The sequence below is a fragment of the Ochlerotatus camptorhynchus genome, unplaced genomic scaffold (assembly GCF_037179485.1).
Source record: "Ochlerotatus camptorhynchus isolate MF236.1 unplaced genomic scaffold, CSIRO-AGI_Acam_v1.1 ptg000204l, whole genome shotgun sequence".
NCBI lineage: Eukaryota > Metazoa > Arthropoda > Insecta > Diptera > Culicidae > Ochlerotatus > Ochlerotatus camptorhynchus.
In genome coordinates, this window is record NW_027040694.1 from 1,482,347 (window position 1) to 1,509,522 (window position 27,176).

The 27,176-nt window shown below is 37.7% G+C and overlaps 1 protein-coding gene across 2 annotated transcripts in view; it reads right to left on the reverse strand.

The window, feature by feature from the left end:
* Nucleotides 1-5,226: 5,226 nt before the first annotated feature.
* LOC135702997 (uncharacterized) overlaps nt 5,227-27,176 on the reverse strand; it is a 69,238-nt gene continuing 47,288 nt past the window's right edge. Inside the window, exons 1-6 of one of the 2 annotated variants that reach the window (XM_065224085.1) lie at nt 25,915-26,005; nt 17,580-18,094; nt 17,099-17,253; nt 16,585-17,047; nt 16,009-16,404; nt 5,227-6,411 (exon numbers count right to left, since the gene is read on the reverse strand). In XM_065224085.1, coding sequence (XP_065080157.1) covers nt 6,384-6,411; nt 16,009-16,404; nt 16,585-17,047; nt 17,099-17,253; nt 17,580-18,094; nt 25,915-25,962 — 1,605 coding nt within the window. In that variant the 5' untranslated portion in view covers nt 25,963-26,005 and the 3' untranslated portion in view covers nt 5,227-6,383. Of the gene's footprint in view, nt 6,412-16,008; nt 16,405-16,584; nt 17,048-17,098; nt 17,254-17,579; nt 18,095-25,914; nt 26,006-27,176 lie in introns of those variants that run through there. The other variant, XM_065224086.1, reaches the window with a different exon arrangement.

Below are 27,176 nucleotides of genomic sequence, written 5' to 3' on the forward strand. Positions count from 1 at the left end.
TTTTCTGGGGAATGTTTTAGAATCCAAATGACCATTATGCTACGTTATGTTAAGCCAAGTGGTTTTATGCCAAAGGCGTTCCCCCATTAATTGTTAAACCGACCCTGATTGGATGATCTTCTGTAAAATGTTTTCTTAGTATCGTATTGCATACTTCCGATATCAACATCAAACCAGTTTGACGTTCAAAAAAAAACAGCGTCGAACACTTGGACTGTTTGACGGGAATCGCCCTGTTTTTAATTAATACATAGGTTTAACTTTTTGTTCTATTTACAATAATAGTACCAGTGTTTAACCAACAAAAGACAATTAGTAAAATAAACAGCTTTTGGAAATGAATTCGAGGTAAAGGCCATTCGGGGTAATGGTCATTCGGGGTAACAGCGTTCGGGGTAGTGTACCGTTCGGGGTAGTGTCACAGAATCGCTATACCAGTAGTAGACAGGGGGTGGTGACATCACAGCATCTTTACCAGCAGGTTAAGGTGAATCGCTGTGGAATCCTTATTTCTGTTCAATCTCATTACCACCTCAAAATGTCAAGAGCACAAATATGAAACTGGAACTTCACGTTTGCTGCAGTGCAGTACACACACTGAACCAAATCACCCTCCATTGTTTCTGAAAACCGTATGACAAAATCAGTCGGATGATTTTCTATTCGGAAACGTTTGTTTTGATTGGTGAATGAATATTGACATATTTTTGTATGTATTTCGTTAGCAATAAATATGTTAGATATAATGAAAAACATTCAGTATGGAAACGAATGGAATATCATTTGAGATAGCCCCATAGCTAAAATCATTTGATTTCAACTATGAAATCTTTTATAACCGAAGAAAAATGGCAACACACGTTATGTGAAAACTTGAGTGTAAAGTTTTTATATATTTTCTAAGGCCTTAAGAGTTCTTGAGAGTCTTGAAGTGCTCAGATGTAAGTATACGTATCGTTTTGCTGACCCACATGCGAATTTTGCTGCTGCTTTATTTTCCGAGATGTTTATTGAAAATTTAGTGCAATAAATCCTTTAGCTTGGGCATTTTTCCTCCTTCACCGCCGTGAAACGTTGCGAAAAAGCAGATCACCGCTGAATTTTCTAATGTACGCTGTTGAATCGTATCCATTTGGGTTTAGTTCCAAGTGCATAACGATCCGGAAGCCGGAAGTTACAAAATAAGTCCAGGAGGTAACGGTGATAGGGTTTTTGATCTAATTTCCGTCCTACTAAGCACAACCCGCGCTTTACCTCTATTTTCTGAACGAGTTTAAACAAAAAATGGAAAATTTCTGTCAAAAATGACTTCTAAATTTATTCACCTTTCCATACGTACCGTTGGATTTGATAAAGAGTCACAAATTGTTGAGATATTGTTTAAAATCTAACACTGTTTCTTGATTCTAAATTCGTTCTACGAGTTTCAATTCCGTCCAAACGCATTGAAACGCCATTAGATTTTCTTCGTCCTACGAATAAACGTAGAAAAAGGGGATTCGATAGGAGCGCTTCTTTTGTTTTGAGAACAATGAGCGTAAGTATTCATACAATGCGCTCTAACTGGATTTATTTTGTAGCAAATGAACTTACGCATCAGAACAAACCTATTATTGATTTGTGCATGGTGAAATCATTGATATTATTGATCTTTTCTGATAGATCGGAAATGGGCGATTACGACGAAGTAGCGCTCTACCCTATCCAGTGGAAGTACACTGAAAAAAGTTTTCATATAGTTTCCATTGGGATCGCACATGATATTTTTCCTATAACAAAATTAATGATTTTTATCTGGAATTCACATAACATTCATATGATTACATGAATTCTATGTGATAAATCACATAAACTTCATTGGACACATAAGGTTCATGTGATTTCGTGGAGCAACTCCCAATTATGAGATCACATGAAAGTTATGTGAAATTCTAATGGATATTTTCCATCGGAAATGTGATTTATTTTTTGAGTGTAGGTTAAAATCGAACGTGCAAATTTTTTCCAGCTAAGTGCGGCTGCCTGCAAGCCAAAATGGGCGCGTATCTATCGGAACCACTCACAACGAAGGATTCGAGCGAGGAGGCAATTGATTTGCTTGCTTGCGGTTCCAGCTCGATGCAAGGCTGGCGGATCAGCCTGGAGTAGTAGTTTCTAGTGAAAGAAATGATCTACATCACATCGCTAAACATAAACACGAGCAATGACTAGGAACTGCACCCCAAACACCATGATAAACAAGCAGCGGATGCATCCAACGAAACTTTTAAGCGCAAAAGAATCATTACCAACATAGGAAAAAATTCAGTAAGATCCTTCCATTGCATTATTTTATGATTCTTCAATATTGTACAAATATTTACACATTACACACAACCAGAGGTGGAAACAGTACATTTTTTGCAAAACCATCGTCCAGAGCAAAATAAAACAGCCAGCAAACCACACGGGCGGTCGTGTATTTCTACATTACAAGCAAACGGCGGAGATAGAGAATAGGAAAAATGTCGCCGCCCATTATTTTTCAAACAGTTGATTGAAATTACATTTTAGCTACAAGCCTGCGTGTGACAGTAAATTATTAACTCCCTTATTTACGCATAATTTTAACATCTGAGCTTATGAGTGGTTAGTATTCGTTCTTATTTTATAATTCCATGTAATAAGAGAAATCAGCCAAATTCTACATGACATAAATGTATGTCACACGCGCCGCTGGTCTTGTCCGCTTCATTGTGCGCAAATGTTCTGTCGCCTGCAGAAAACTGTTTAGAAATGTCATGACATTTTTTCCGCTAGTCAGTTTGTGTTTGTGCGTCTTCTCTATGGTCATCAGGGCTCTACATTTTCGAAGCTCTAAAATGAACTCGAGTTTTGTTTCTCTCATACAAACGTGTTCAACGCTTCATTTCTATAACGCCTTGCTAGACTATCAGCAAGAAATGATAATGAAAAAGAAGCACGCTTAGAAGGAAACGCTGGCTGTGGATCTTCTCGTCGTTGCTTTGCTCATCGCTTTCAATGTAAGTAACGTCGATTTTCTAGTTAAACGAAACCTCATTATGGCTTTCAATCCCCTTTCACGAACACTCTATCACCGCTCTTTCAATTTGTTTAAAATGCGTTATGTCCCGTTTTCGTTAATTTTTTTTTAGATTAACATGTGGATGGAAGATAAATTAAACATATTACGTGTAATCTTCAAGTGTTTTCACGTGAGAAATGCTTTAAATATGTAATTTCATTTTCCGTCATATACGTCATGAAACCTCTGTTGATGTGTTTCATGAAAGAGAAAACTATCAAAGTCGAGCGCTCTTTCGCTCATCCGTTTCACCGAAGCTTGAAAGGAAGACCAATGGAGCGACGGGAGAAAGAGAGACAAGTGATTGAACATTTGTTTGTGCACGCCGACTGAGGTTCTAGAATGCTGCGAAGCTGATCGACTTTAACAGAAAAAGAAAGCCAGCAGTCTCTTTGTCGCATCGATTTGGTCGATTGAAGCTGATATTGTGACGCCCTGATGGTCATTGCGCAAAGTATCAAATGTTAAGGAAAAAACGTTAAACTCCAGTACTCGTGCCACCACTGCACACAACTACACATAGTAACTCGGAGCGTTTGGTACGGTATATCCACGCATCCTTCCACCCCTGTAGGTTCAAGAAATTTTCCCATTCATATCCAAGAATCATCTTTGCTGCAAATACAACACAGTAGGCCTGGCCGTATTGATGCTTATATCATATCTCAGATATGCTGTAAACATCAATTAGACAAGAAAAATAATTTTACCTCATCTAACCTAATCGTTTTCCAGGATGCTTTCTCGTACTGGCTGCGTTTGTATTAGATTAGATTAGATTAGATTAGATTGGATTAGATTACATTAGTAAATGAATCAAATTACCGTCCAATATTTGTAGCAATCTAGGAAGTTTTTAATCTTTGAGGTGTTCTTCCACCACGCTTGGTGATGCCATATTGATTTTTTTGCGTACCACCTGAAATCACAAGAATCTCGTTTCGCGGAAATATCGAAGTCCCAAACACACGAACACAAATACCCCTAATAAAAAATAACCATAAACGAACGATAACCCAAATAATTGAACTTTTCCACTAATGGTTTGGAAGATACCCAGAACACGTCGTTAAGCAAAATAACCATAACAATTTTATTAGGGACACTAAATCTGTTTACGTGAATATACGGTTGATTTCACCAACATTTTAGTGGACACGACGTGTAATGCAGGTAAAAGTTACTAACGTCACGTAGCATTTGCGAATTTCTAAATACAGATAAGTTACGTGATATTTCACGTAAATCGGACGTGAGGATTTTTTTAGAGTGTAGGGGATGAGTAAAGTTGCTATATTCATAGTCTGGCGAAAAGAATCTCGGGAAGCAATTGAGCTATCAAATCAGGCATAACATTTGATAACGGCACAAAAGCATTTGTAAACAAATTTTCTAAGGCCCTTTACACGCGAACCAAAGTACGCCCACGCAAACCAATACCGCTTTCGGAAAGGTGATAGTTGCCCCTATCCGATGATGTTGTGGGTTTGCGTGGGCGCGTACTTTGGTTCGCGTGTAAAGGGCCTTAGAAAGTTTGTTTACAAAGGCTTTTGTGCCGTTATCAAATGTTATGCCTGAAATAGCGGAACCAATCGAGCAAATCACGACCAACAACAGAAAAGAGCACATCAGCTATTGCGAACAAAACTTCGGAAACCCCTTTCTTGTGACTCAAGACTCGCCTACGCAAACTAACACCATCTTTGGGTTGGAGAATGTTTCCCCTATCCGATGGTGCCGGTAATTTGCGTTCGATTGGCGAGGAAAGAATAATCAAGTTTTGTTTATAAAAGTTGATGGTACCTTTTCAATTGTTGGTCTAAAATATATTGAATTGGTTCCGCTTTTTGATAGATCGAAATTCCATCCGCCAGACTATGAATACAGCGACTATATAGGGATGAGTACTTAAGTCATGTGAAATGCTAGCTTCTAGCAAGGGTTGCAAGATAATTTAGGTACAAATCCCTGCTGTCGAATTGTAATTTTGTTTTCTCCGCCCATCTCTCCCTCTAAGTATTTCTACCCATATGTATCATATCGCATATAAAATCAATACATGACAGATGGACATCAACAAAAAATGCGCTTCTATAGTGTAGGTGATATCTGATACTGAAAAAAAAACAATGAGCTTACTATTTTATAAATTTTTATTATTCATGCGTTGAATTACTTAATCCACATCCGCTTCCTTTTGTTGCTTTAGTAACTTTCATAATACTAGAACTTGGTTTCTATGACTAGGTTCACTATTGCATCATATTAATGAAATAGAGTTTTTTTTTCTTTAAAAGAATAAAGGTTAAGGGAAAACCAATACTATCTGTATTTTCTACTCTCATACGTACGGGTAAGTTTCTTTTCTCTATATGATACAAATTTGAAAAATTGATTATCCATTTCCTACAGCTATCGGTTCAACCATCAGTTTTGTTTGTTTGTTAGTATTCAGCTTGGTACGGCGAAAAATAAATCGCCGAATTAGTAGCTATGAAATTAGACTATACGTTAAGTTTAAAGGGCGCATTTAAAAAGTGATCGTTCGTAGAAATTTTATGACAAATCGCGGTTTGGTTTGTGTAACTTGATAATTTTGAAGCAAGACTTTCGAGATTCATGATTAAGTTTTGTTTTATCGTTAGTAGCGCTCGGTTTGTACTTTTATAGTTGTAGAAAGATAATTCGAAGGTCGCGGCTTTGGATTAGCTATTCGTATTCGATGATGGGAACCTAAATGCCTTTCGGCTTGGTCTTAGTTTAAGTATGAGTAGTTTAAACAAACGGATTTCTATAAACTAGGAAAAGATCTAAGTTGTTGAAAACTAAAATTCAAATATCTTTGGTTGAGGTGATCCTACTAACATATCCAAACGATCTAGGCATCGTAAAGAGGGTAACAAATTTGTGCTAAACATACGAATGCAGGTGATTCTCCCTTCGGAATGATTCTTACAAAAGAGTTTTGCTTAGTTAAAGCCATTGCATTCTAAGGTTTTTTTTTTCAAAGCCACAGTCGTTGTGATTTCATCTCATTAAATGTCTATCCTCTTCCATCAGACTCTATGTGTAAACACTTGCATGTCAGTAGTAGTGATTTGAGTTCGTTACAATTAGTCGTACAAATTCGGTAACTACTAGTCAGTGATTTTGTATTCATTCCAAAGTTTTATTTTTGTTGGACTACTTGAAGTTTGTGTAGGTGTACCCCCAATTGGGGTGATTTTTGCTTTACTAATATCTTTGTCTTTTCTCTTAGTTTGGTTTGTTTATAAGTTCATTGGTATTCAATCTAATTTCATAGACGGGTCGTTCTATTGTAGCAGCTAAAGGAAGAAAGGAAAACGAATGAAACAAGAAAAGAAAAAAAAAACAAGAAAATGTTTGATTTACTAACTAGTTCAAATGTTGTAGGAGCTCAGTGGGACACACACCACGATGAGGGATAGCGAACATAAGATTTGGCTGGAAATGCATAAGCAACTACAATTAAAGGGGTAAGAAGGTATGAGTTTGAAATGGGTCATCGTATTCATTCACTTCCTTTATACCATTTATGAGGTCGATCAAGAAGTAGTTTACGGAAACACTACCTACAGAGAGAGGGGCTGAAGTATGATACACTCTCGATTGTGTAATAGATCTACATTAAGTAACAATTAGCTACGCATGAATGTCTATCACGCTAGGTCTCTATTTAATTTATCTGTGAGCTATTGAAATTTATTAAGGGATTAAGTTGAAAAAAAAAACATACCTCGTGTTTATTGAAGGAGTTGTTTATACGGTTCTAAATACATAGATTGGGAAGAAGAGGGCCATGCGATGCGGAAATACGAGAAAGATGACGTTTCGGGACGGGGAAGTTATTATGAATGTTGGAATGCATGAGAGCTACATCTCTACCACCTATTTGGAGAAAATATATTGTTGGTTTCGTTCGATCTTTTACTAAATGGAGGGCAAAGGATTTAAATGTTGCTATGAATCCTATATTCGTTGTGTTATGACTTTTGACTTGGTTGATGCTACCACCACTTAACAGGATTGTTCCAAATATGTTTTTCTTTCAAAAAATGCATCGACTTTTCGGGACAGAGAAATTGAGAAATTTTATGAGCTTGCGACTCTCAAATATTGAATCCAAGTGTTTTTTTTTTCATCTAGTTCGTTTATAAATACAGGTGTTGTAAGGCCAAAATGATCTTAAAAACTTCCAAAATGGCTTTAAAGGCTGTATGATCATCTAATACCCATACAGAGAATGGCATTTAAATTGCGTCAAAACGCCAAAATAGCCCAACAAATACCGAACCATGTCAAATAGCTGTAAACGACAAAATTGCGCTTAACCTCAAAACAACATGGAATTTTTCTAACGAAAATGATCTAAAGGCATTGAAACGCATGAGTAAATAGTATTAAAACTACAAAGATGTACACTAAGGCAAAGGAACGTTAGAATTCCATAATAATCACTTATGAAATTTCGACAAAAGGATTTCTTATGGAAATCATAAGTTTGGCTTATGAAACAGAATTCATAAGTAAGTTTATGAAACTTCAATAAAGTAATATAAAATGTAGCAGACCGGATTCGAATCCTGAGCGTTCAGATTATTGACTCGTGATTTGTTTCCACGTCTATCAACGCTTGGGAAATATAATAGATAAATGGTGTGTAACAACCACTCGTATTACCTAATGTATTACGATAATCATTCATAAGTCTGCTTATGGAATGCATGACGCAAGCCTATGAAATCCATAAGAATCTTAAGAAATCAAAATTGTCCAAGTTCATGAGTCATGTCTTATGGAATTATTAAGATTTTTTGCCTCAGTGTATTAGAACTAGACTGCCGCTGGTTGCATAATCGTCCCATGTGTATATGAAACTCCATAGCACATGAGAGAATTATGCGTCCACCGGAAGTAGATGAAAAGCTACCTTAAATCGATGAAACCTTAAACCCGTCCACATAACCTATTAAACACAAAAATGGCATTGAAATTCGTAGTAAGACTTCTTTGAATTTGATTTGATTTTTTTTTAGCTCGTCTATTTGGTAAGACTTAAGCGTCTTAGTAAAATTTTACGGGTCGTAATTGCTCGTATATTATGTTTTCGTCGCGGTTTTCCAAATTTTATCTGAAGACGATTTGCCAGTTTTGAAAATCGATAAGTTTTTTGAAGAATCGTTTTTCTTTTTATGGCCGAGAGAAGGTTTTTTCCACGTGCATTTATGACCGGTATTCCGATTACAAGTAGAGTCAGATTCGAAAAACAAATTAGAGTCCAATTTTGTGCAAGCTTGTGAGATCACGGAAGTTCCGCTTTATTCAACCAGTTTTACCACTATTTGATCCGAAAAACAACCAGAAAAATGGAGTGGCTGTTCGGTAAGAAAATGTCTCCGGACGAGATAATCCGCAAGAACCAGCGGGCTCTGAATAAAGCGATGCGGGATTTGGATCGGAAGAAGATGAAAATGGAACAGCAGGAAAAGAAGATCATCGCCGACATCAAAAAGCTGGCCAAAGAAAATCAGATGGATGCGGTCAAGATTATGGCTAAGGATCTGGTCCGGACGCGACGGACTAAACATAACTGCATCCCAAACCCCATGATAAACAAGGAGCGGATGCATCCAAAGAAACTTTTAAGCGCAAAAGAATCATTACCAACATATTAGAAAATTCGGTAAGATCCTTCCATTGCATTATTTTATGATTCTTCAATATTGTACAAATATTTACACATTACACACAACTACACATAGTAACTCGAAGCGTTTGGTACGGTATGTCCACGCATCCTTCCACCCCTGTAGATTCAAGAAATGTTCCCATTCATTTCCAAGAATCATCTTTGCGGCAAATACAACGCAGTAGGCACCACAAACGAAGTGACAGACGACTAACTGGCGAAGAAATCCATTTAAATAATGTGGTTCACTGTAATAGAATTTTCTTGGAAACTTGTGCCATCATCCACCAGATGGGTTAGTTTTTTTGTTTTGATTTGAACAAAGTTGATTTTGTGTACAATGATTCTTTGACAGTGTGCAAAGAGTGCGTATCATTTTGTCATTTTTTTTATGCATTTCAGTTTTGAGTAGAGTGAAAGAGATAGAACCAAAATATTCTAGTACATTTGGTGAAAATGCTAGTTCAATCTAGTAGCAGTGTTGCCATGTGGTACAATCCAGTAGTAGTGGTGTTGCCATGTGGTACACTTAAAAATTGCAATAGCAGGTTAGTCACCAAAGTTTTCGAGCCGCTCCGTCTGTCACTTCGTTTGTGGTAGGCACAGGAGTGGAACTTCGGATCTGAAAGTGGCTCCACTTGTCATTTGCGAACACTAGCGCACCTAGCAGTAGAAAGCAGCATGCTATGATAGTGTGAGTGCACATAGACACCGCGTGTGGAACGTTACCACAACACATCGCTTGTTGAGCAGAAAAACGAACCACTTTTGATTCACCGATTTGTTTGCACTTCCCCTTCTGTTCTGTGCAGTAGGCCTGGCCGTATTGATGTTTATATCATATCTCAGATATGCTGTAAACATCAATTAGTTAAGAAAAATGATTAGACCTCATCTAACCCAGGATGCTTTCTCGCACTGGCTGCGTTTGTATTAGATTAGATTAGATTAGATTAGTGAACTTTACGGAGCCGAAATTCAAGCCGTTTTAGGTAGCAACTATATTCCATAATTTCAAAATCAGATAAATTTTGCACACAGCTTTAAAAACATGACCAAGTTTTCTTAATTTCTGCGACCCACCCGAGGGCAGCCTGCGATCCACCGGTGGGTCGCGATACATAGATTGAGAAACACTGTGCTCTACATCAGCCGAATGCAAACAGGGTATGGATTTAGAAAGTTCTGTTTAACAACGACTTAAAGAACACAAAGTTGAGGGCAGGAGTACAAGTTCCAGGTGAGAGCAGTCTCAGAATGACGGGTTTCGAAAATGTAAATTTTTGTATGTTTCGATGTTAAAAAAACTCAAAAACGAAATTTTTGAGAATTTTTTAAATTTTGACATTGCTCAATGGTGCAAATATTATCACGCATACGGTATTCCATAATTTCAAAATCAGATAAATTTTGCACACAACTTTAAAAAAGCATATGAAAAGGTTTTCTGAATTTCTGCGACCCACCCGAGGGCATGTCACTGAAGTTATCCAGTACCATACCATCCAGCATGTACTAATTTGTAGTACAGGAAGCCATCCAGTACCATACCATCCAGAATGCATCATAAATCAAGTATTTGTACAAACATTTTCAAATTTCTTTGAAGAACTCCTCTTTGAAGTAAAAAAATCAATCAAACAATTTCAAAACAATTAGCCATGATGTTTAAGTATACAAATGTCTTCTTAAGATATTACTGAATACTCTGAATAAATCACTTTAATTATATTTGACTCAGTATTCCCATCCAGCAAGTATTTGTAGAAAATTTTTTAAATTTCCTTGAAGAACTCCTCTTTGAAGTAAAAATAAATCAATCAGACAATTTCAAAACAATTAGCCAAGATGTCTTAATGTTTAAATGTCTTGTTTAGATATTCTAGAATATTCTAGGTGAAGAACTGGAATGGTCTGTCACTGGTTTTCCCACCATACATGGTTAAATTATATGTAATATCATTAATGGTTGTAAATTTTGATTTAAAAGTTAATTTAGCACAAATGCTCCATTTACGCCGTGAAGTATGCAATAGTTGATTTATGATGCATTCTGGATGGTATGGTACTGGATGGCTTCCTGTACTACAAATTAGTACATGCTGGATGGTATGGTACTGGATAACTTCAGTAACATCCCGAGGCAGCCTGTGGTACACTATAGATTGAGAAACACTGTACACTACATCAATGTTAAATTCTGTTCATAACTGGCACGATATTCGCTGAATCTTTTCATACGCATCAATTTGAAATGTTTTGATGTGCCACACGTGGGCTGGCAAATAGCTGGACAATGCGTACCATTATTGGTACTAAGCGTACCTGCAGGTATACACTAGACCCCAATGTCCAAACGATCGGGTAACCAAACCTATTCGACTACACTGCCGTGAGATGACAATGTGACGTAAATTCATTTAGCAGGGTGGTAAGTCAACCAAGAAAACCGATTTATTTTTCTACCAGGAAAAACCTGGAAAAGTATGAAATTTAAAAAAAATCACCCGGAAAATAATTTGAAATTTCACGTAGGTGGTAATGGCACATGGTTTAATAAATCAGATGTCATCGTTTATAAAATTAAGCAGCCGAATACTAACCAATACTAAATTTTTAGCAAGATGAACAAAATTGACTTAAAGCGAAGACATCAAATCAAGAAGACTGGCAACTCTACCAGAATCCAAGCGACAGATACAGTAGCGCTGATTTTATATTGATGCATTTCGTCCAGTCAACCATTTTCGAGTTTGCACCCGATGAGAATGTTTTGCACATTCTTTAAGTATCTCGCCTGTTTTGTTCTACTGCTGTCAGTTCCGAGTCTATGTGCAATTTCATCTGCTTGGTAGAATTAACACTCGATCAGCTATCTTTTAGCATCCAAGCATGACTACTTTTTCACTTAAAACCGATCAAAATGTTTCTTCTGCCAAAACACAAAGTTTTGCAATGGTTTGTACAACTTTCTTAGAAACGGTATTAATGATAATTTAAAGTAATAGTGAAAGTCGCAATATCTTCAGATTCTTCTTATAAACACTTTGGTCACCTCCAATTTATATCAATTTTAAAACTTTTAAATTGGTTTCCAGGAATTAGATTTGAAAACATTTGAAATTCTGTGAAGTTTTTCCTGCAGACATTTTGAAGACATTTCATGTTTTATGAAGATGTTTTAAGGCCTGCTGACACTGAAGAAGACTTCATATGGTTGTTTTAAAATTTTAAGCAGTCACATAAAGCCATTTACTTTAGGAATAAAGAGCAGTTCCACGTCAAATCACGAATCGATCAAGCTCGATCATCTAAGATTTGAAACTTTGCATTGTTAGGTTTGTTATGGGCAATCATTTACATTTGTGCTAAAATGCATCCATTCAAAATGGTGGATTTGTAATACCATAGAGGTAACTCTAAGACTAAAAGGTCCCGAAGAAACGTGCTCAACTTTTTGGCTCAGCTCTGGTACTATCTTCGGTCCCAAGCTAATCGATTCACCCCTCGAAACATAGGAAAAACGAATAATAACCCCTCATTTCATCTGTCAAACTTTCATAGCGAATCAAAACAAACATTGTGTAGTACTAGAATTTTGACTAGAATGGGGTACGTTAATCGTTTGCTTGGGACCAATAGGCTAGTCAAGTAGTGAGCCAATTTAAAATCGTTAGTTTCGTATTGATTGTTGGTAATACCGTGCGTTAACTGTCTATGCCATATGAGCCCCTTGGCGGACAAAAGTCCAATAGTTATAGGGGAGGTGTGTAGGCGCTGACATGAGAGAAGAGAAAGGAAATATGCCTACAAACAAATATATTTAGAATGGTGAATGATAATGTGGTACAATTAATGACTTTTGTTTTTTCTTTAATAATACAGTGCGTGTTAGAACAATAGAAATCATACCGTATAAATCCGTTGAATATCTTTTGTTAACAATTTTTTGAAATTTAATTTTCAGTGCTTTAGGACAAACTAGTATCCTATAGTACAAAATTTCACACAATTTGATTGACAAACTTCTTGGGGTTTCGAAGTGTTTGAAACAGTTCTATCCATTTTTACCGCACTCAAGTTGTTATCTGAAGGAAGGCATCCAGTCGTAGGTTTGGAAATTGCAGCTATTGTTACCTCTACCACGGTATGTGCTCCTGTCATCGTCGACTTGACGATCTCGAGGGACACGGATAGGGTACGACTGGATGCCTTCCTTCAGATAACAACTTGAGTGCGGTAAAAATCGATAGAGCTGTTTCAAACACATCGCCGGCACATGAGCGAGTCGGCGATCATCTCTTATTGCCAGTGGTGGCGGGAGGGAATACCCCTCACCAACGCTCTCCAACGGAGGAGTTTGGTAAAGAGAGATGATCAAGCCGAATTGTACTTTCCTAAAGTTGTCCTTGCTCGCTTTCTACTCTCTATATGCAATTTTCACACTGCCGTACTCTAACGGAACTATCAATTCTATACTTTCATCTCCTCATCTATCGTATAAAAATTACCACTTTAGTCTGTTATTTGAAATTAGCATCTTCAACTATGTAAAACGTTGACTTCACGCAGAAGTAATACTAAACATAGTCAAAGTACATAATATCTGCCAATTTTGCTACATGAGAGTCGCAAAAGGATCAGCACATTTTTTTAAGAAACTGTACAGACTCCAATAACTGTCCAAACTATTTTATGATAAGACCAAAATTACGGATAACCTTCGTAAAATCTTTCAAACCATCAAAAGCTGTTTCATCAATATAGATTAAGAAATTACGTAACTTATGATTTAGGCGAAATAGTTTGGGTACGCAAAGTTTAACAAGGTAGTTAAATTGTTTTTAAAGAAATTATTTGACATCATACCAATTCATAAAATACATTGTTATACGCTAGACTACTCGCCTACTGCGTTATCTTCACGCATATACGAAAAGTAAATCAGTTCAAAAATGAACTTGAATTACTCGAAATTTTCCATAAATCAGAAGCTCCAAGGAGTTTCAACCTGTATATACCTATATGTATATATAATCCAGTGTTGAATGCTATTAGCCCTGAATATACTATGGTGCCATTTTATTCGATTATATAGATATTAATTTTGAAATATTTGTCAAATTTAATGGTCTTTGTTCAAAATCTTTGAAACGATGCGTCAACACAGGATGTTATTTTCGGCAAAGTTCCATGTTTTGTTGGAATACGTCTGTAAAAAATATAAAAACTACTACTTTTGATCAGAAAAAAAAAATACTTAAGTGTAAAAATTAAAAAAAATATCTTGAAAACTAAGGCAGCTAAAATTGTGACGTCTTTGTGAGATATTCATATTTTTGACTAAGAAACACTTTTGTTGAAGACACCAAACCTCCATAATGAATAATTAAAAAGATACGTTTTGAACAGCGCACAGTGGTCCAGAGCGGAAAAATATATGGAAATTGGGTTTTTCGCAAAATTTACTGGTTGTAGCGTTTTGATGTCTTCAAAAGAATTGTTGATAATAAAAAAGCGCATCTTTTCATTGGATCAGTCATTAGGGTGATTCAGTTTTAGGGTGACTTCAAAAATCTAACTATTCAGTGAAATTTTTGGGAACTTTTTTTAATTCTTCAAAGTTGTAGAGGATGCAAAACCAAGCAACTTTGTCGAAGACCTCAAATTTTTATCTCATCATCTACGCAGTCTACGAACTGAAACAACTAGAAGGTAAGGATGATTCATGAAAAAACAGTTTTTTGACCATAACCTTTTTTGCTTTGTATTTAGAGAAAACTATCTTTTATTCATGTTCTATGGCTTTTTTCCTTAAAAAATGACAATTTTTTAATTTAAATATCTCGAGTTAAAAAATGATACCTCTGCCATTTTTTCAGCAAATATAAAACCAAATTTCTTCTTTCCACTACTTTCAATAGATTTGCAATTGGCTTGCGCGTTTTAAAGTTATATTAGTTTGAAAAATACTTCTTTCAAACCTTAAATTGACTATATCTTTTGATTCAGTGGTCCAAACGTCATAATTAGGTGATCAAAATGTGTGTTTTTTAAAGTTCTAAAAGTGTTTAGAATGATAGTTTTCTCTAAATACAAAGCAAAAAAGGTTATGGTCAAAAAACTGTTTTTTTCATGAATCACCCTAACCTTCTAGTTGTTTCAGTTCGTAGAATGCGTAGATGATGAGATAAAAATTTGAGGTCTTCGACAAAGCTGCTTGGTTTTGCATCCTCTACAACTTTGAAGAAGTAAAAAAAGTTCCCAAAAATTTCCCTGAAGAGTTAGATTTTTGAAGTCACCCTAAAACTGAATCACCCTAATGACTGATCCAATGAAAAGATGCGCTTTTTTATTATCAACAATTCTTTTCAAGACATCAAAACGCTACAACCAGTAGATTTTGCGGAAAACCCAATTTCCATGTATTTTTCCGCTCTGGACCACTGTGCAGCGGTTTAGTACAAGTTTAGTACAACTATTTATTGACCAAAAGATGGCGCTTTTTATATAAAAAAAACATGGCCAAAAACACAAAGTCCCTAAAATGGCACATTTTGGAGTTATTATTTTTGTTCCTGGACCACTATGCAATGGTACGAAGCAAACTTAAAACGCGATGTTCTCGGTTTGTTGATTTTCGCTATGGGACGGACATGCGAAGAGCGGCAGTTTACAAACAACAGAGATGCAATGTTTTTAATGATAATTGTTCTGACATGCACTGCATATATAATAAAATTCGATCTTTTTCGAAGTGCGAATAATTTCTGGAACAGTCTATGAACTTGTCGGGAAAGTTTAGTAGTTAGTAAAAACAAGTTTAAAATGAATTAGCAAGCGAATAAGAGAACGAAAATAAGGTGAACAGCCAAAAATTAACGAAACATAAAAGATGATACAAATTCAATAAAAGACTTCAAAATTCCTCATGATTTGCAATCTTGTTGCTGATATTATAATTACTTAAAGAGTTTGCCCGTTACTGAGCCAGCATTTCAGTGGTAGTAGCATCTTTGGAGATAAAAGTTGGTCAATTACAAAAAAAATAGTAAAAATGATAGTTTCTGTTTTTTTACAAAGAGATAGATAGATTACATAGGAGGGCAACAGAGACAGAGATGGCACACACATCACGACACCGAAAGAAAACGACTAATAGTACTCATAGGCATTTTTCCGCAAGAGTTGCATATAGATATCACTACCATACCTTTCTAGTAGTCTTCGTTTCAGTTCTGGCGGGTACGTCACATAGATGTAATGTTCGCTCTGGCCCAACTCGGCGCCACCGGCCATTGTGGTTCCAGCACTGGCAGCCCCATCGGTCACGACGGCGGTTCCACCGCTACCGGCTGCATACCCGTAGCCACCTTCGTCCCCGTATGGCACCTGTGTGGCGTGGATCTGCGGCGTATGCTGCAAGTCGGTTCCACTTGATACGCCTGCCGTTGCCGATATCTGACCCAAACTGTTCAGACTTGTGGCCGAATGACCACCGTCCTGCAGATGGTAGATGCTAGCCGACTGTGGCTGCAAATAGTGTCGTCCATGGATAGGGCTCGTATGAGCCGTTATCTGGTTACTCGCCACCGGACTGTGGTCTTCGCTGTTGGTTTCATACCAAGTTACACCAACACAAACACATAGAACACAACACAGAAATGCACCAATTTTGGAAAAGGAAACATGAAAAGAAAAACGTTCAAATACTATCAAAACGATCATAGTTGCAGTAAGCATGTGATCAATTCATAATTACAACAACTATCACCACTGCGATACTTACTCAAACAGTATCCATATAATATAGTAGCACAGACATACGCCCAAAGACAACACCATCACCAGAACGAACACCAGTCCCCATGGGAATGGTCTCTGGTCCAGAGGGCCATCTTCCCAGTACCTTTCGCACGTCAAGTACCAACACACGGCTCGATTCATCTCTTCTTCCATACTCTTGAAATCTTCCAAGGATAGCTGAACCAGCAGCCCTACGATACAATCCCGTACGAGGATTTCACAACGCGTCTTCAGTTGATCCAACTCCTCTGTCTTGCAGTTGGCCTTCATTCGTTGCATTTCCGATAGCTTCTGCTGTTTCCGATCGACCGGCGGTAGCGACGAGTCCACCAGATTCTGCTCGCATTGAGCCGTCGCATTACTATCGTTATCACTCTCATCATCTTCGTCCTCATCGTCCTCATCATCGTCGTCATCTTCGTCATCAATCTCCACACCGTGATCATCTGAAAAGAATGAATGCAACAATGGCCACCGAAAGAAACGACTCAGGTTACCATCACTGCCGGAATGCTCCCTCGCACGAGACTTTCGCTTCTCAGAGGCATCACAATTGGATAACCCCTTCGCACTCAGCGCCGACATCGGTGGCTTCCGCTCGCTGAGGATGTCATTCTTTATCGTTTGTAGGATTTTTGGAAGAAGAGATTTCCTGAAATGTTGAAGATATGCTGAGCATCAATCGTTCTATTACAGACAAACAGGCATAACACATTGAATATTTTTCAATATAAAACATCGTCGCTAAAACACTACTGCCATCTGTTGAGTATTCTGTAATGGGCAGTATGCTGAACAGATGGCGGTAGTGCGTAAACGTCAAACGCTAGTGAATTGACTATGCGCTCCACAGCGGTAAGACCAACTAATAAATATTCAAATTGAGCGTTAAATACGTGTTTGATGCACATCTACCGAGTTTTATGTCTGTTTGTCTGTGGTTCTATGACCTCGCCTCAATAAAGACCTTCGCCATACCTCACTGGCACCTTTGCCAAATCCCGCGGACCCGCCGTGGACAGTGCGGTTCGGTAGGCGGTCGCTTCGTTCCACACCTCGATATCGGTGGACATCATGTTCGGGTCGCCGCCGAACGATAGGGTTGCGTCCTTGGCAATCAGCACCTCGCAGCGCATCATGTCGCAATAGTCCGCCAGGCAGACGGCGTCCTCCGCCATGTTGATGTTGCTTTTGTGACGGTTTTCAAAGTGCATATCGAGGTGTTTCTCTTCGAAGAAACTTTTACCACACAGATCGCAGGTCCACTGGCTCGGGCGGTTCTGCTTCTTGGCTACCTGCTGCGGTCCGAAGATGTCGCGCAACGGATGAAACGGACATTCCAGCGGCAGTTTGACCTGGTACTTCTCCAGTATGGGCAGCCATTTCGATTGGACTATCTTGCGCACTACTCGGGAGCTGTCGCGGGAGCAGGATATCTTGAACACGCTCGGACCAGGCCATGGGATGATCGATAGAAAGCAGATTACTATCACCTGTGGGAAAGGGGTAGAACGGAATGAGAGTTAGTCGTTGGAAGGATGGGATAAATCTTAGTTTTGATTTTTGATATTCCCCATTACAGGTGTCTTGAATTTTCAGTAATTTAGATATTAAATACATTGAGAAGTTCGTTAAATTTCTCGTGATCTTTTATTTTTTTCTCTTAAACTTAAAGAGGCTGTCCACAATCCAAGTGAACAGTTTTTGAGAGACGTTATGATGATGATGATGATGATGGTCCCACCTCTTACCCCTACCAAGGTTTGAGCTGAACGATTTATCTTTAACATAATTAAGTATGGCATCTTAACCAGATAAGCAAACAAAACGGACTGGTCACAGCAACAGATATAAAATTCAGTTGCTTCACAGTTGAAAATCGACTTTAATCCAAACGAAAATTCAATTACTAATATGGTAGATAACGCTACAAAATCGAAACTTAAAAGGAGAGAGAGGAACACGACAGAATTGAAACCATTGAAAAATTCTGATTCTGATGAGATTTGTAGAAACAGACCAGTTCCATGCCAAATAGGATAACAACATAAAAATTCCCAGAAAGATAATTTTTCTCTATTACTTTTCCCCATTCATAATTTCGATCAAAAGTGACGGTTTTGTGCTTCAATTTATTGGAATATGTCAAGCCATTATGAAAAAAATACAACATCCAAAATGGCAACATTTTTGTAAATATGTGAATTATTGCCTATAACACACAATTGTGGAAATTTTCAGTAAGATTAAACCCATGATATTATCGATCTCTCTATGGCCACCGAGCCCCTCCTGTCACATCACACCATCAATGATCGAGTTGCTGTTGTAACTATTCAAACACAGCACCAACGACAACGACAAGTTTATTACTGACTGTAAGATCTCAGTACACACCAACTACCTACTCGGAGATCAAACATACAGAGCCCGGTTGACTCAGGCGATAAGAGCAAGCTCCAGAACACCCAGAGTCGGCTAGCTACTGGGTAATCAGAGGGTTTCGCGATACAAAAACGAAGAACTTTCACTTTTTTTTAAATGCGTTTATTTGTCACTTTCTGTATCGTGTGCGTGTTGTTCGTGTAATGGGTGTCGTATAAACTAACCTCGTTCACTTGTACCGGTACATACCGCCGCTGCCGTTGATGGCGAATCGAGATGGCCGACACAGCGACTCCTATCCTACTGTGCGGCAGGAACTCTCGCCGGATTGGCGAAGCAAGCGGATGACGGGCCAGCGAGCATTGCTGGACGGTGGGATGGCAAGTTTCTTCTCTCATAGGCGTATATCGGTCGGCCATGACATAGCCACCTTGGCAAACCGAGAGATTAATACCAACCGATGGAAACTAACGATTTTAAATTGACTCACTACTTGACTAGCCTATTGGTCCCAAGTACATCTATAAGCTTATCCCATTCTTTTCGAAATTCTAGTACTACACTATGTTTGTTTTGATTTGCTATGAAAGTTTGACAGATAAAATGAGGGGTTCGTGGATTTTCCTTTGTTTCGAGGGGTCCATCGATTAGCTTGGGATCGAAGAGAGTACCAGAGCTGAGCCAAAAAGTTGAGCACGTTTCTTCGAGACCTTCTGGTCTTAGAGTTACCTCTATGTGAATACTACTGTGCATTTAATTTTAATATCATTCGATTGAAGATGAACCAATACAACCATTCAATCAAGTCTGTGAAAACGAATTCTCACACGATCATAATTTGAAGAGCCCCTTTCTCATTCGAAGCTCATCGTCACAGTCAATTGAGTCACTCACTATCATTTGATATACGACAGTGAAGTATGGAAGAAACCTAGCAAAATGGTCTTGAACAGACAAGTCGACGCGATCAATTTTATGTCGGGTCAATGTCTGGTTGGGGCTTGGTAGAAGTCAGGTTGGTGTCGGGTTGACTTAGCTTTTTCGCCGGAATATCGACCCGAGCTCCATTTATGTGTAGGCTATACTCAATTGAATGATATCAAGCGTTTCTCAAATGAGAATGATCCATGCCTTCGTAAAATGACTAAGCAACTGATATCACCCATTCGAAGGAGGTCTTCTTTGATAGCGGATAGCTGCTTTTCTCATTTTAATCAAAAATGTTCAATTGATTTTTAGAATTTACTGCACTGCTCCTTGGTGATTATGGCCTTCATTTGTCCAGAGAATGGTGTTTGACTCTTGATTATTAGGCTCGGAAACCGTTTCCAGTCCATGCCGACGGATGACCGGTCCAAACAAAAGAGGTCCTATTAGACGAAAACGTAATTAAATTTCGGTATGAGGTGCAGGGTGGGGTAATTAATTACCTGAACAATAATTACGCTCTTACACACACACTAGCTCCTACTAGTGTAGGGGAGGGAGGGTGGGTAAGTTTCACTTTAACTTTTACCTGTGCACTAGCTAACTATAATGCGTTACAAGTTTCGCAAAACATACGATCAGCAGGCGATGTGACTCTAAATTTATTTAATATGAAAGGACCTGGGATTGATCCCACGATTTTCTACTCAGTAAGCAAAAACGGTTGTATAAGGCAGCCGAGTCCTTCATATAACAACACACCACTTATGATCATGTTGATAAAGAGAGAGAGAGAGAGAGAGAGAAGGATTAGTAATTTCCATTTAATTCCACTACACGGGAAAAAAAGAGTTCCCATATTCGTGAACCACAGCCGTGAACCATAGTTCTCGGTGTATATTTGAGAAAATTTTGTTCTGGATAGTTGGCCGTGATTTTTAGTTCACGGTCCGTTTCCGTTTTTGTGCTGATTAAAGACTGAATAAGCATTTTTTAGCTGAAGAAGCATATTTTCGTCTGAATATGCTCCTATTCTGGTTCCAATGTTTGTTGGGTTGTAAGACTTAGTAATATTTAACAAACCCTCCTTCCCTTTTCGGATCGGCCTTTTACGATTATGATGAAACTTTGCACAGTTGTTTGTTATTGCCCAACATGCCATTTTACATATATGGTTCCCTAGTTTTGCACACGACTAACACTTGCAAAGGGCTTATGCAAAAATGATACGCATCAATAGAAAAATATATATCTCGTGAACGATTTGTTTGATCGAGATGGTGTCTTAGAAGAAGTTGCGGACAAGTATTGTGCCTTCCAAAAAAAAATATACACTGTAAAAAATTATATTTTTTTTACAAAAAAAAAAATCAAAATTATCAAAAAAAAAAAATTAAAATTACTCAAATTGCATATTTTTTCAAAATACCGCCTACAGTTATCGAATATCTTTAAAATAGTGTTAATATTAAAACACATTAAATTTACAACAAAAAAGCTCATAATGCTTAAATTGCCCAAAGTTGTTATTTTCGACATACTCATAGGTTAAAATTCACTTATCGCAAGTTTTAAGAAATTTTTGCCCTTTTGAGATGTTTACTCAAATTGCATGATTTTGGACATCGCTTGCCTTCCCTTCACAGTTTTCATTAGCCTCTGGAATCATCCCGTCCATTTTAAATGTTTCCCCTCCCCCTCAAGAAGCTCAACCTTACGTTCTCGCTGATGTCCAATGATGCACCTTCTGAAACCGCACTAGCAAACGTACTGTTACCACTGTTCTCTTCATCCTGTTTTTGTTTTGCAGTTTTTGGGGTTGCTTCCTTATCTTCCGTTTGGGACAGGAACTCATTCTGTGTCCCTCCATCTTGCACAAGAAACACTCGTTCTTAATACCGTCCCCTTTCCGATTCAGCAAAGGAAGCATGAATGGATTTTCCTTCTTCACGTCCATATAAACACCTCTCTCCCCAGCACCAACGGAAGATCACGATGCGGGACTTCTGGTGGTAGATTGCAGGCAAACCACCTTTCCATCAGCGTAATGAAAAATTAACTGCATTAATTCTTCCGTTTTGAATTTAATTAAGATTGCCTTCTCCTCCGCAATTCGGTACGTTGCTTCCATTTCAATGGGATTCGCATTCAGTGCATTCACTAAACTGGCATTTCACCCATGGTGGGCTTCCCACTTCTATTTGGCAACTCAAATCTAATAGCCTAAAAAACTTGGTCTCTCGCGGCTATCTTGAAAAAATGTCGTGATGATCTTCTTCTTCTTCGCGTTTCAAGTTTCAAGTGTTCTCAAAGTAGTGTTTTAGATGCACTTCCACAGTTATTAATTGAGAGCTTCCTGTAGCCTGTAGCATGCTTGCATTAGTGATTTAATAAGTTGTTCGACTGGTATGTAGGGAGATTTATTTTTTATGGCTTTCTCAGTCTAGGGTAATCCAAATGGACAGTTATGCATTGCAATGCATAACTGACCGTTGGGATTACCCTAGACTGAGAAAGCCATAAAAGGAAATATTCTTGCATTAGTATAATTGTGTGGCAAGTAAAATCATACTCTATGTCCAGGGAAGTCGATAAATTCCTAGACCAAAACGGGAATCGAACCCAGCCACCTCCAGCATGGTCTTGCTTTGTTGCTGCGCCTTTGCCGATTGAGCTTTGCTTTGATGATGCAGATTTAAAAATTTTGCACGATGAGGTATGGATTGAAATTTTAAAATGCTTATACTTACATTTATCAAATAAAGCTTTTATTGATTTTACGAGGGATAAAAACTCAAGGGCTCTCAATAGACGTTTTATATTAAATATGCGAAATTGTTATTAATAAAGTGGTTGAAATTGGTAGATTTCGACCTTTTATCATCTCTCGAAAGAAACTCAGTTTCAAAATCAAATGTCGTTCGAAGTTTTTATCCAGAAGACAAGATCTTAGAGCTTTGACTATATTTATGAACAGCTGAGCTCGCAGCTGGGTATAAATGAATGAATGAATGAATGAATGAATGAATGAATGAATGAATGAATGAATGAATGAATGAATGAATGAATGAATGAATGAATGAATGAATGAATGAATGAATGAATTAATTAATTAATGACTTGTTATGAATATTGAATTTGAAGTCAATGCATAAAAAAACTTTTCTATGCTAGAGATCTCGATAAAATTTTCTATGCTAGAGATCTCGATATTTTTTTTTTGAATTCCAGAATCATGAAAACATTTTAGTTTCGAGGTTATTAAATTTTATCTCAAGCCTAGAATCTTAAAAAAAACAATTAATCAATGCAATTATGTCTACGTCTATGTCCATAGTCATAACTTTTTCCATAATTTTAAATTTCAAGTTCATTGCAGACTAAAGTAATGTAAAAAACAGTGCGTTTTCTTTTATTGTGTGATTAAATATAATTGCCATAGAAACGATTATTCTACAAATAAATTAATCCCAGCGCATTTCCAAAGGTCTTTTTTTTTTTTCCTTGGATTTGTTTTCCGTCGATCTTGTTTTCCGTGCTGAGCACCAATGCTACCGACGCCAGGAAGGCAGCTCCCACACCTGGACCCTACCTATCGACCCATCAACTCATGAACCGGGGACCAACGGCTTTACTTCCCATCCGAAGGAAGGCGTGATCAGAGATGGTATGCCTCAGAACATCCCGGCGGCGCCGACTGGGATTGAACCCAGGCCTGCTGGGGTGAGAGGTAATCACGCTTACCACTACACCACCGGCGCCACTATTTCCAAAGGTCTGAAAAATGTGGATTTCCCTTGAACTGTTTGGTATTTCTTTTGAGCATTCACCGTTCACCGGTTTACATAAAAGAATCTGCTCATTCAAAGAGTCATGTGGTGAAAAACGTCTCGACTGCTTAACCGGATGAGCGCTCTTTCTCTGTTGTTAGCAATTGTTTTTAATCGGTAGCTCACAAGGAAGAGAATGTTAAGGTTACTACTACCTCTGGTGAATATGAGAACGTCAAAAAGAGTGTTGTGAGCAGAAATTTTTGCCGTGAGACATTGGAAGCGGAACACTTTTTCACTTTTCCTGATAAATTGATTCATCTTAGATGTTCGAAAACTTGATCTATAGCTGAAAAATTTAATTCTGTATTATTTTTGCAAGGATTCTGCTAGTGTTCAGGAATAATTTTGTTGAGAAAAATGCATGAATGCAAAATGAATTCCAATAGTGCCTTAGTGGTTATGATCTTCTGGATTTCTTGTTTGTGAATATTTTGGGTGCAAATCAGTTCAGATTTGTGGAAAATCGTAAAATAAGACAATTACCGATGTAAACTGAAAAGATGTTCAATGAAAAATGCTTTAATTTGCGTTGTGAAAAATCCTGCTTCTGATGTAAACAAACGGTTTGGTTGACGTTTCCTCTTGAACTCGCGTGATGTCTTCTACGTTGGTGGTGCATTAAAATGGCATATTACAATAGCAACATTAATTTCGAATGCACTAATTTAAGTCAAATGTTATGCTTTCTGTGACTGCGATTTTAAATCATTTTGAGCTACTCACTTATTGAAATTAGAAATTAGAAAGTAATGAGTTATATGGTTTTTACGTAATGAATTATCGTCACAGTATATGAGATTTGTTTTTTAATAGAAAACTAGCATAAATGTGAACTAGTGTACTTAGGGTTGGAACCTGGAAAAACCTGGGGCCTCAGATCAATGACATTTATATAAGGTCTGGGCCAAAGGGCTTATTGGTGTTAGTGAAATGTGCAAATTCTTAGTGGTGTTCGTATTTTATTGCATTGTTTATCTTTTTACACGACACAGCTGTTGGCAGTGATGCATTTCTATCTGTTCTCAGTATGTTGGCAGTGACGTATTTCTATCAGTTCGCAGATGTTCAGCAATGTTTACAACATTTTTGCTTCTAACACCAGAAAACTGCTCTTTTCATCAGAGCTATATAAAGAAAGGCTTGATGACGATGCACCAAAGGTTTGGTAGTATAGTAATTTCCATAAGGTTTGTGTCTAGTCAGTTTCTTACCAAATGAGTTCAAATTCAGAGAGGTTAAACACGACCCGATTTGAAGACGTTTGAGCACTGTAGACCGAACATTTTTTTGTATCACATCTAATGGACATGTACTTTTCGTGCGCTATTTATTTGAGTATTATTTGAAAACATCTTAATCGCGTGCACAGAAAGGAAACAAATTCTTTACACATATTTATTGAAATAATATATTAAAAGTTTGTCGATAGAACGAAATTGAAAGTGGATTTCATTCACATTCATGTGAGAATTGCACAGTATTCGGATTCAACACCAAGCCAAACACAAATAAATAGGTTTTCATTTTATTGCTTTACCGCTCGGTTGGTTTACATTTAAAAAAAAAAACTATTCATACATCATACACACTGCACACCCGATTACGTTAACAATACAATGTATCAACCACTGCCTGCGGCACAGTTTCCTCTCGGTCCATTATCACAGTTCCGAAAATCACCTATGCAGTCACTTTTCCAGCATCGCCGGCACGTACGCCCTTCCAACGGGGTTAATGGTTTCCTCGGGGGTTAAATTGCAACCGAATAAGCCGTTGAAAGGGCCATCATTCCCCAGTACAATACCAGATACAGCAATTGTCCGACAAATTTCATTTTCACCGGGATGATGAAGTTCACTCTAAACTCTAAACTAGAAGCCTACCTCGTGCAGTACGATTTGAATCGGAAGTCCAAGCAATTCTGCACTATCCCATCGCTGCCGGCCAATGCACGGTTGTTAAACCTAATTGAATATTCATAGCCAAATCGCGAAAACATTGATAACGCACACGGCTCATTTGAACTGCTATAAACATACATTTAGCATTTGCGGAAGCGAGGACAGTGCAGTAGTTTATTGTGCCAATGCAAAACTATCAATTTATTTATGAATGAAATGATGACACTTGGCTACAGCTACAGTAGAACACTTGTGGAGTGTGTTTACCTTGGTAAGAATGATGACAAAATAGGATTTTATAAAAATGCAACACATTCTGTTTGCGTGATCTGCCGATTAGTTTAATCGAGAGTAAACAGTAACAACACGATCGTTTAGGTGCTGTAGTAAATCGCTACTGTGCTGGTCCTGGTGGTTTTGTGGAGTGGACACTTCTCCGAAGGCGACTGGATTTAAAATGTTGTTGTTGAAGAAAAATCATAAACATATGAGGTGTACACATTCGGGTCCGACCGAATTTCCATGCCATGCGGTCGTTAGTGAAATGATGGGGTGCCTCTTTCTCTCTACTGGTGCTACACGTTGCAGAAGGCGGGCGCAGTGAAGTAGGCAAAGAGTCGGGAAAAAAATGTCAGCGCATGTATGAATAACAATAGGCAGGTGGCACCTGGTGGGGTGCAACTTATAGTTGATACGAGCCCGTGGGGATGTTCTATGTTTCAATGTTGTTCCCTAACTAGGACGCTCTTTCTTGAGCTAGAGCCTGCTCTAAGTACAGGTATACCTCGATTTTAAACAAGTTGCCAATTCAGAGAAAAATTTGCATTTGGCGTCAGATTATCAGCGTTAAAAGCAAACTGTGGCTGTCAGTTGCGTCGAATTATTTTCGCTGAAACGGCAATACGCCACTTTGCACTTTCAAGGCTAGCTTCTGGTAAATGCCAAATCAATCACCATCGGACAGAAGAAACATTCTTCCATCTATTGGTTTATGTGATTGACTTATCATTTGCGAGGAATCGACGATTGAAGTGTAAAGTGTTATGTGTTTAAATTTAAGGTATACCTATATTCTGTATTCTTTTAATTAGGTAACACAGTTATTAATTGAGAGATTTACATACTGTAAGCTTTGGGCAAATTGATCACTTAATACTGTAAATATAGAAATAAGTTTCTACATTACACGAAATTGGCAAACTTTTGGTTTTAAAATCAGTAGCTATACTCTATTGTATCTGCATGATTACTTATCATATTGAGTATTTATTGTAAGGACATTTTTGAAATCTCAAAATTGACCTGAATTTGATCAACCCCTCTTTCTTTCGACTAAATTTCTAGCAACTGTGTTTTTTTTTAAATTTGGGTCCCCTGAATCCAAATCAGGCAATATAGGGATTTTTTTAAATCGCTGTAAATTTCACAGAAAACCATTGATTTCTCAATATTGAAACATTTTAATATTATTTTTAAAATAATTCAGATTCATTTACACTTAGTTTATCGAGAAATACTGCTTTCAACTA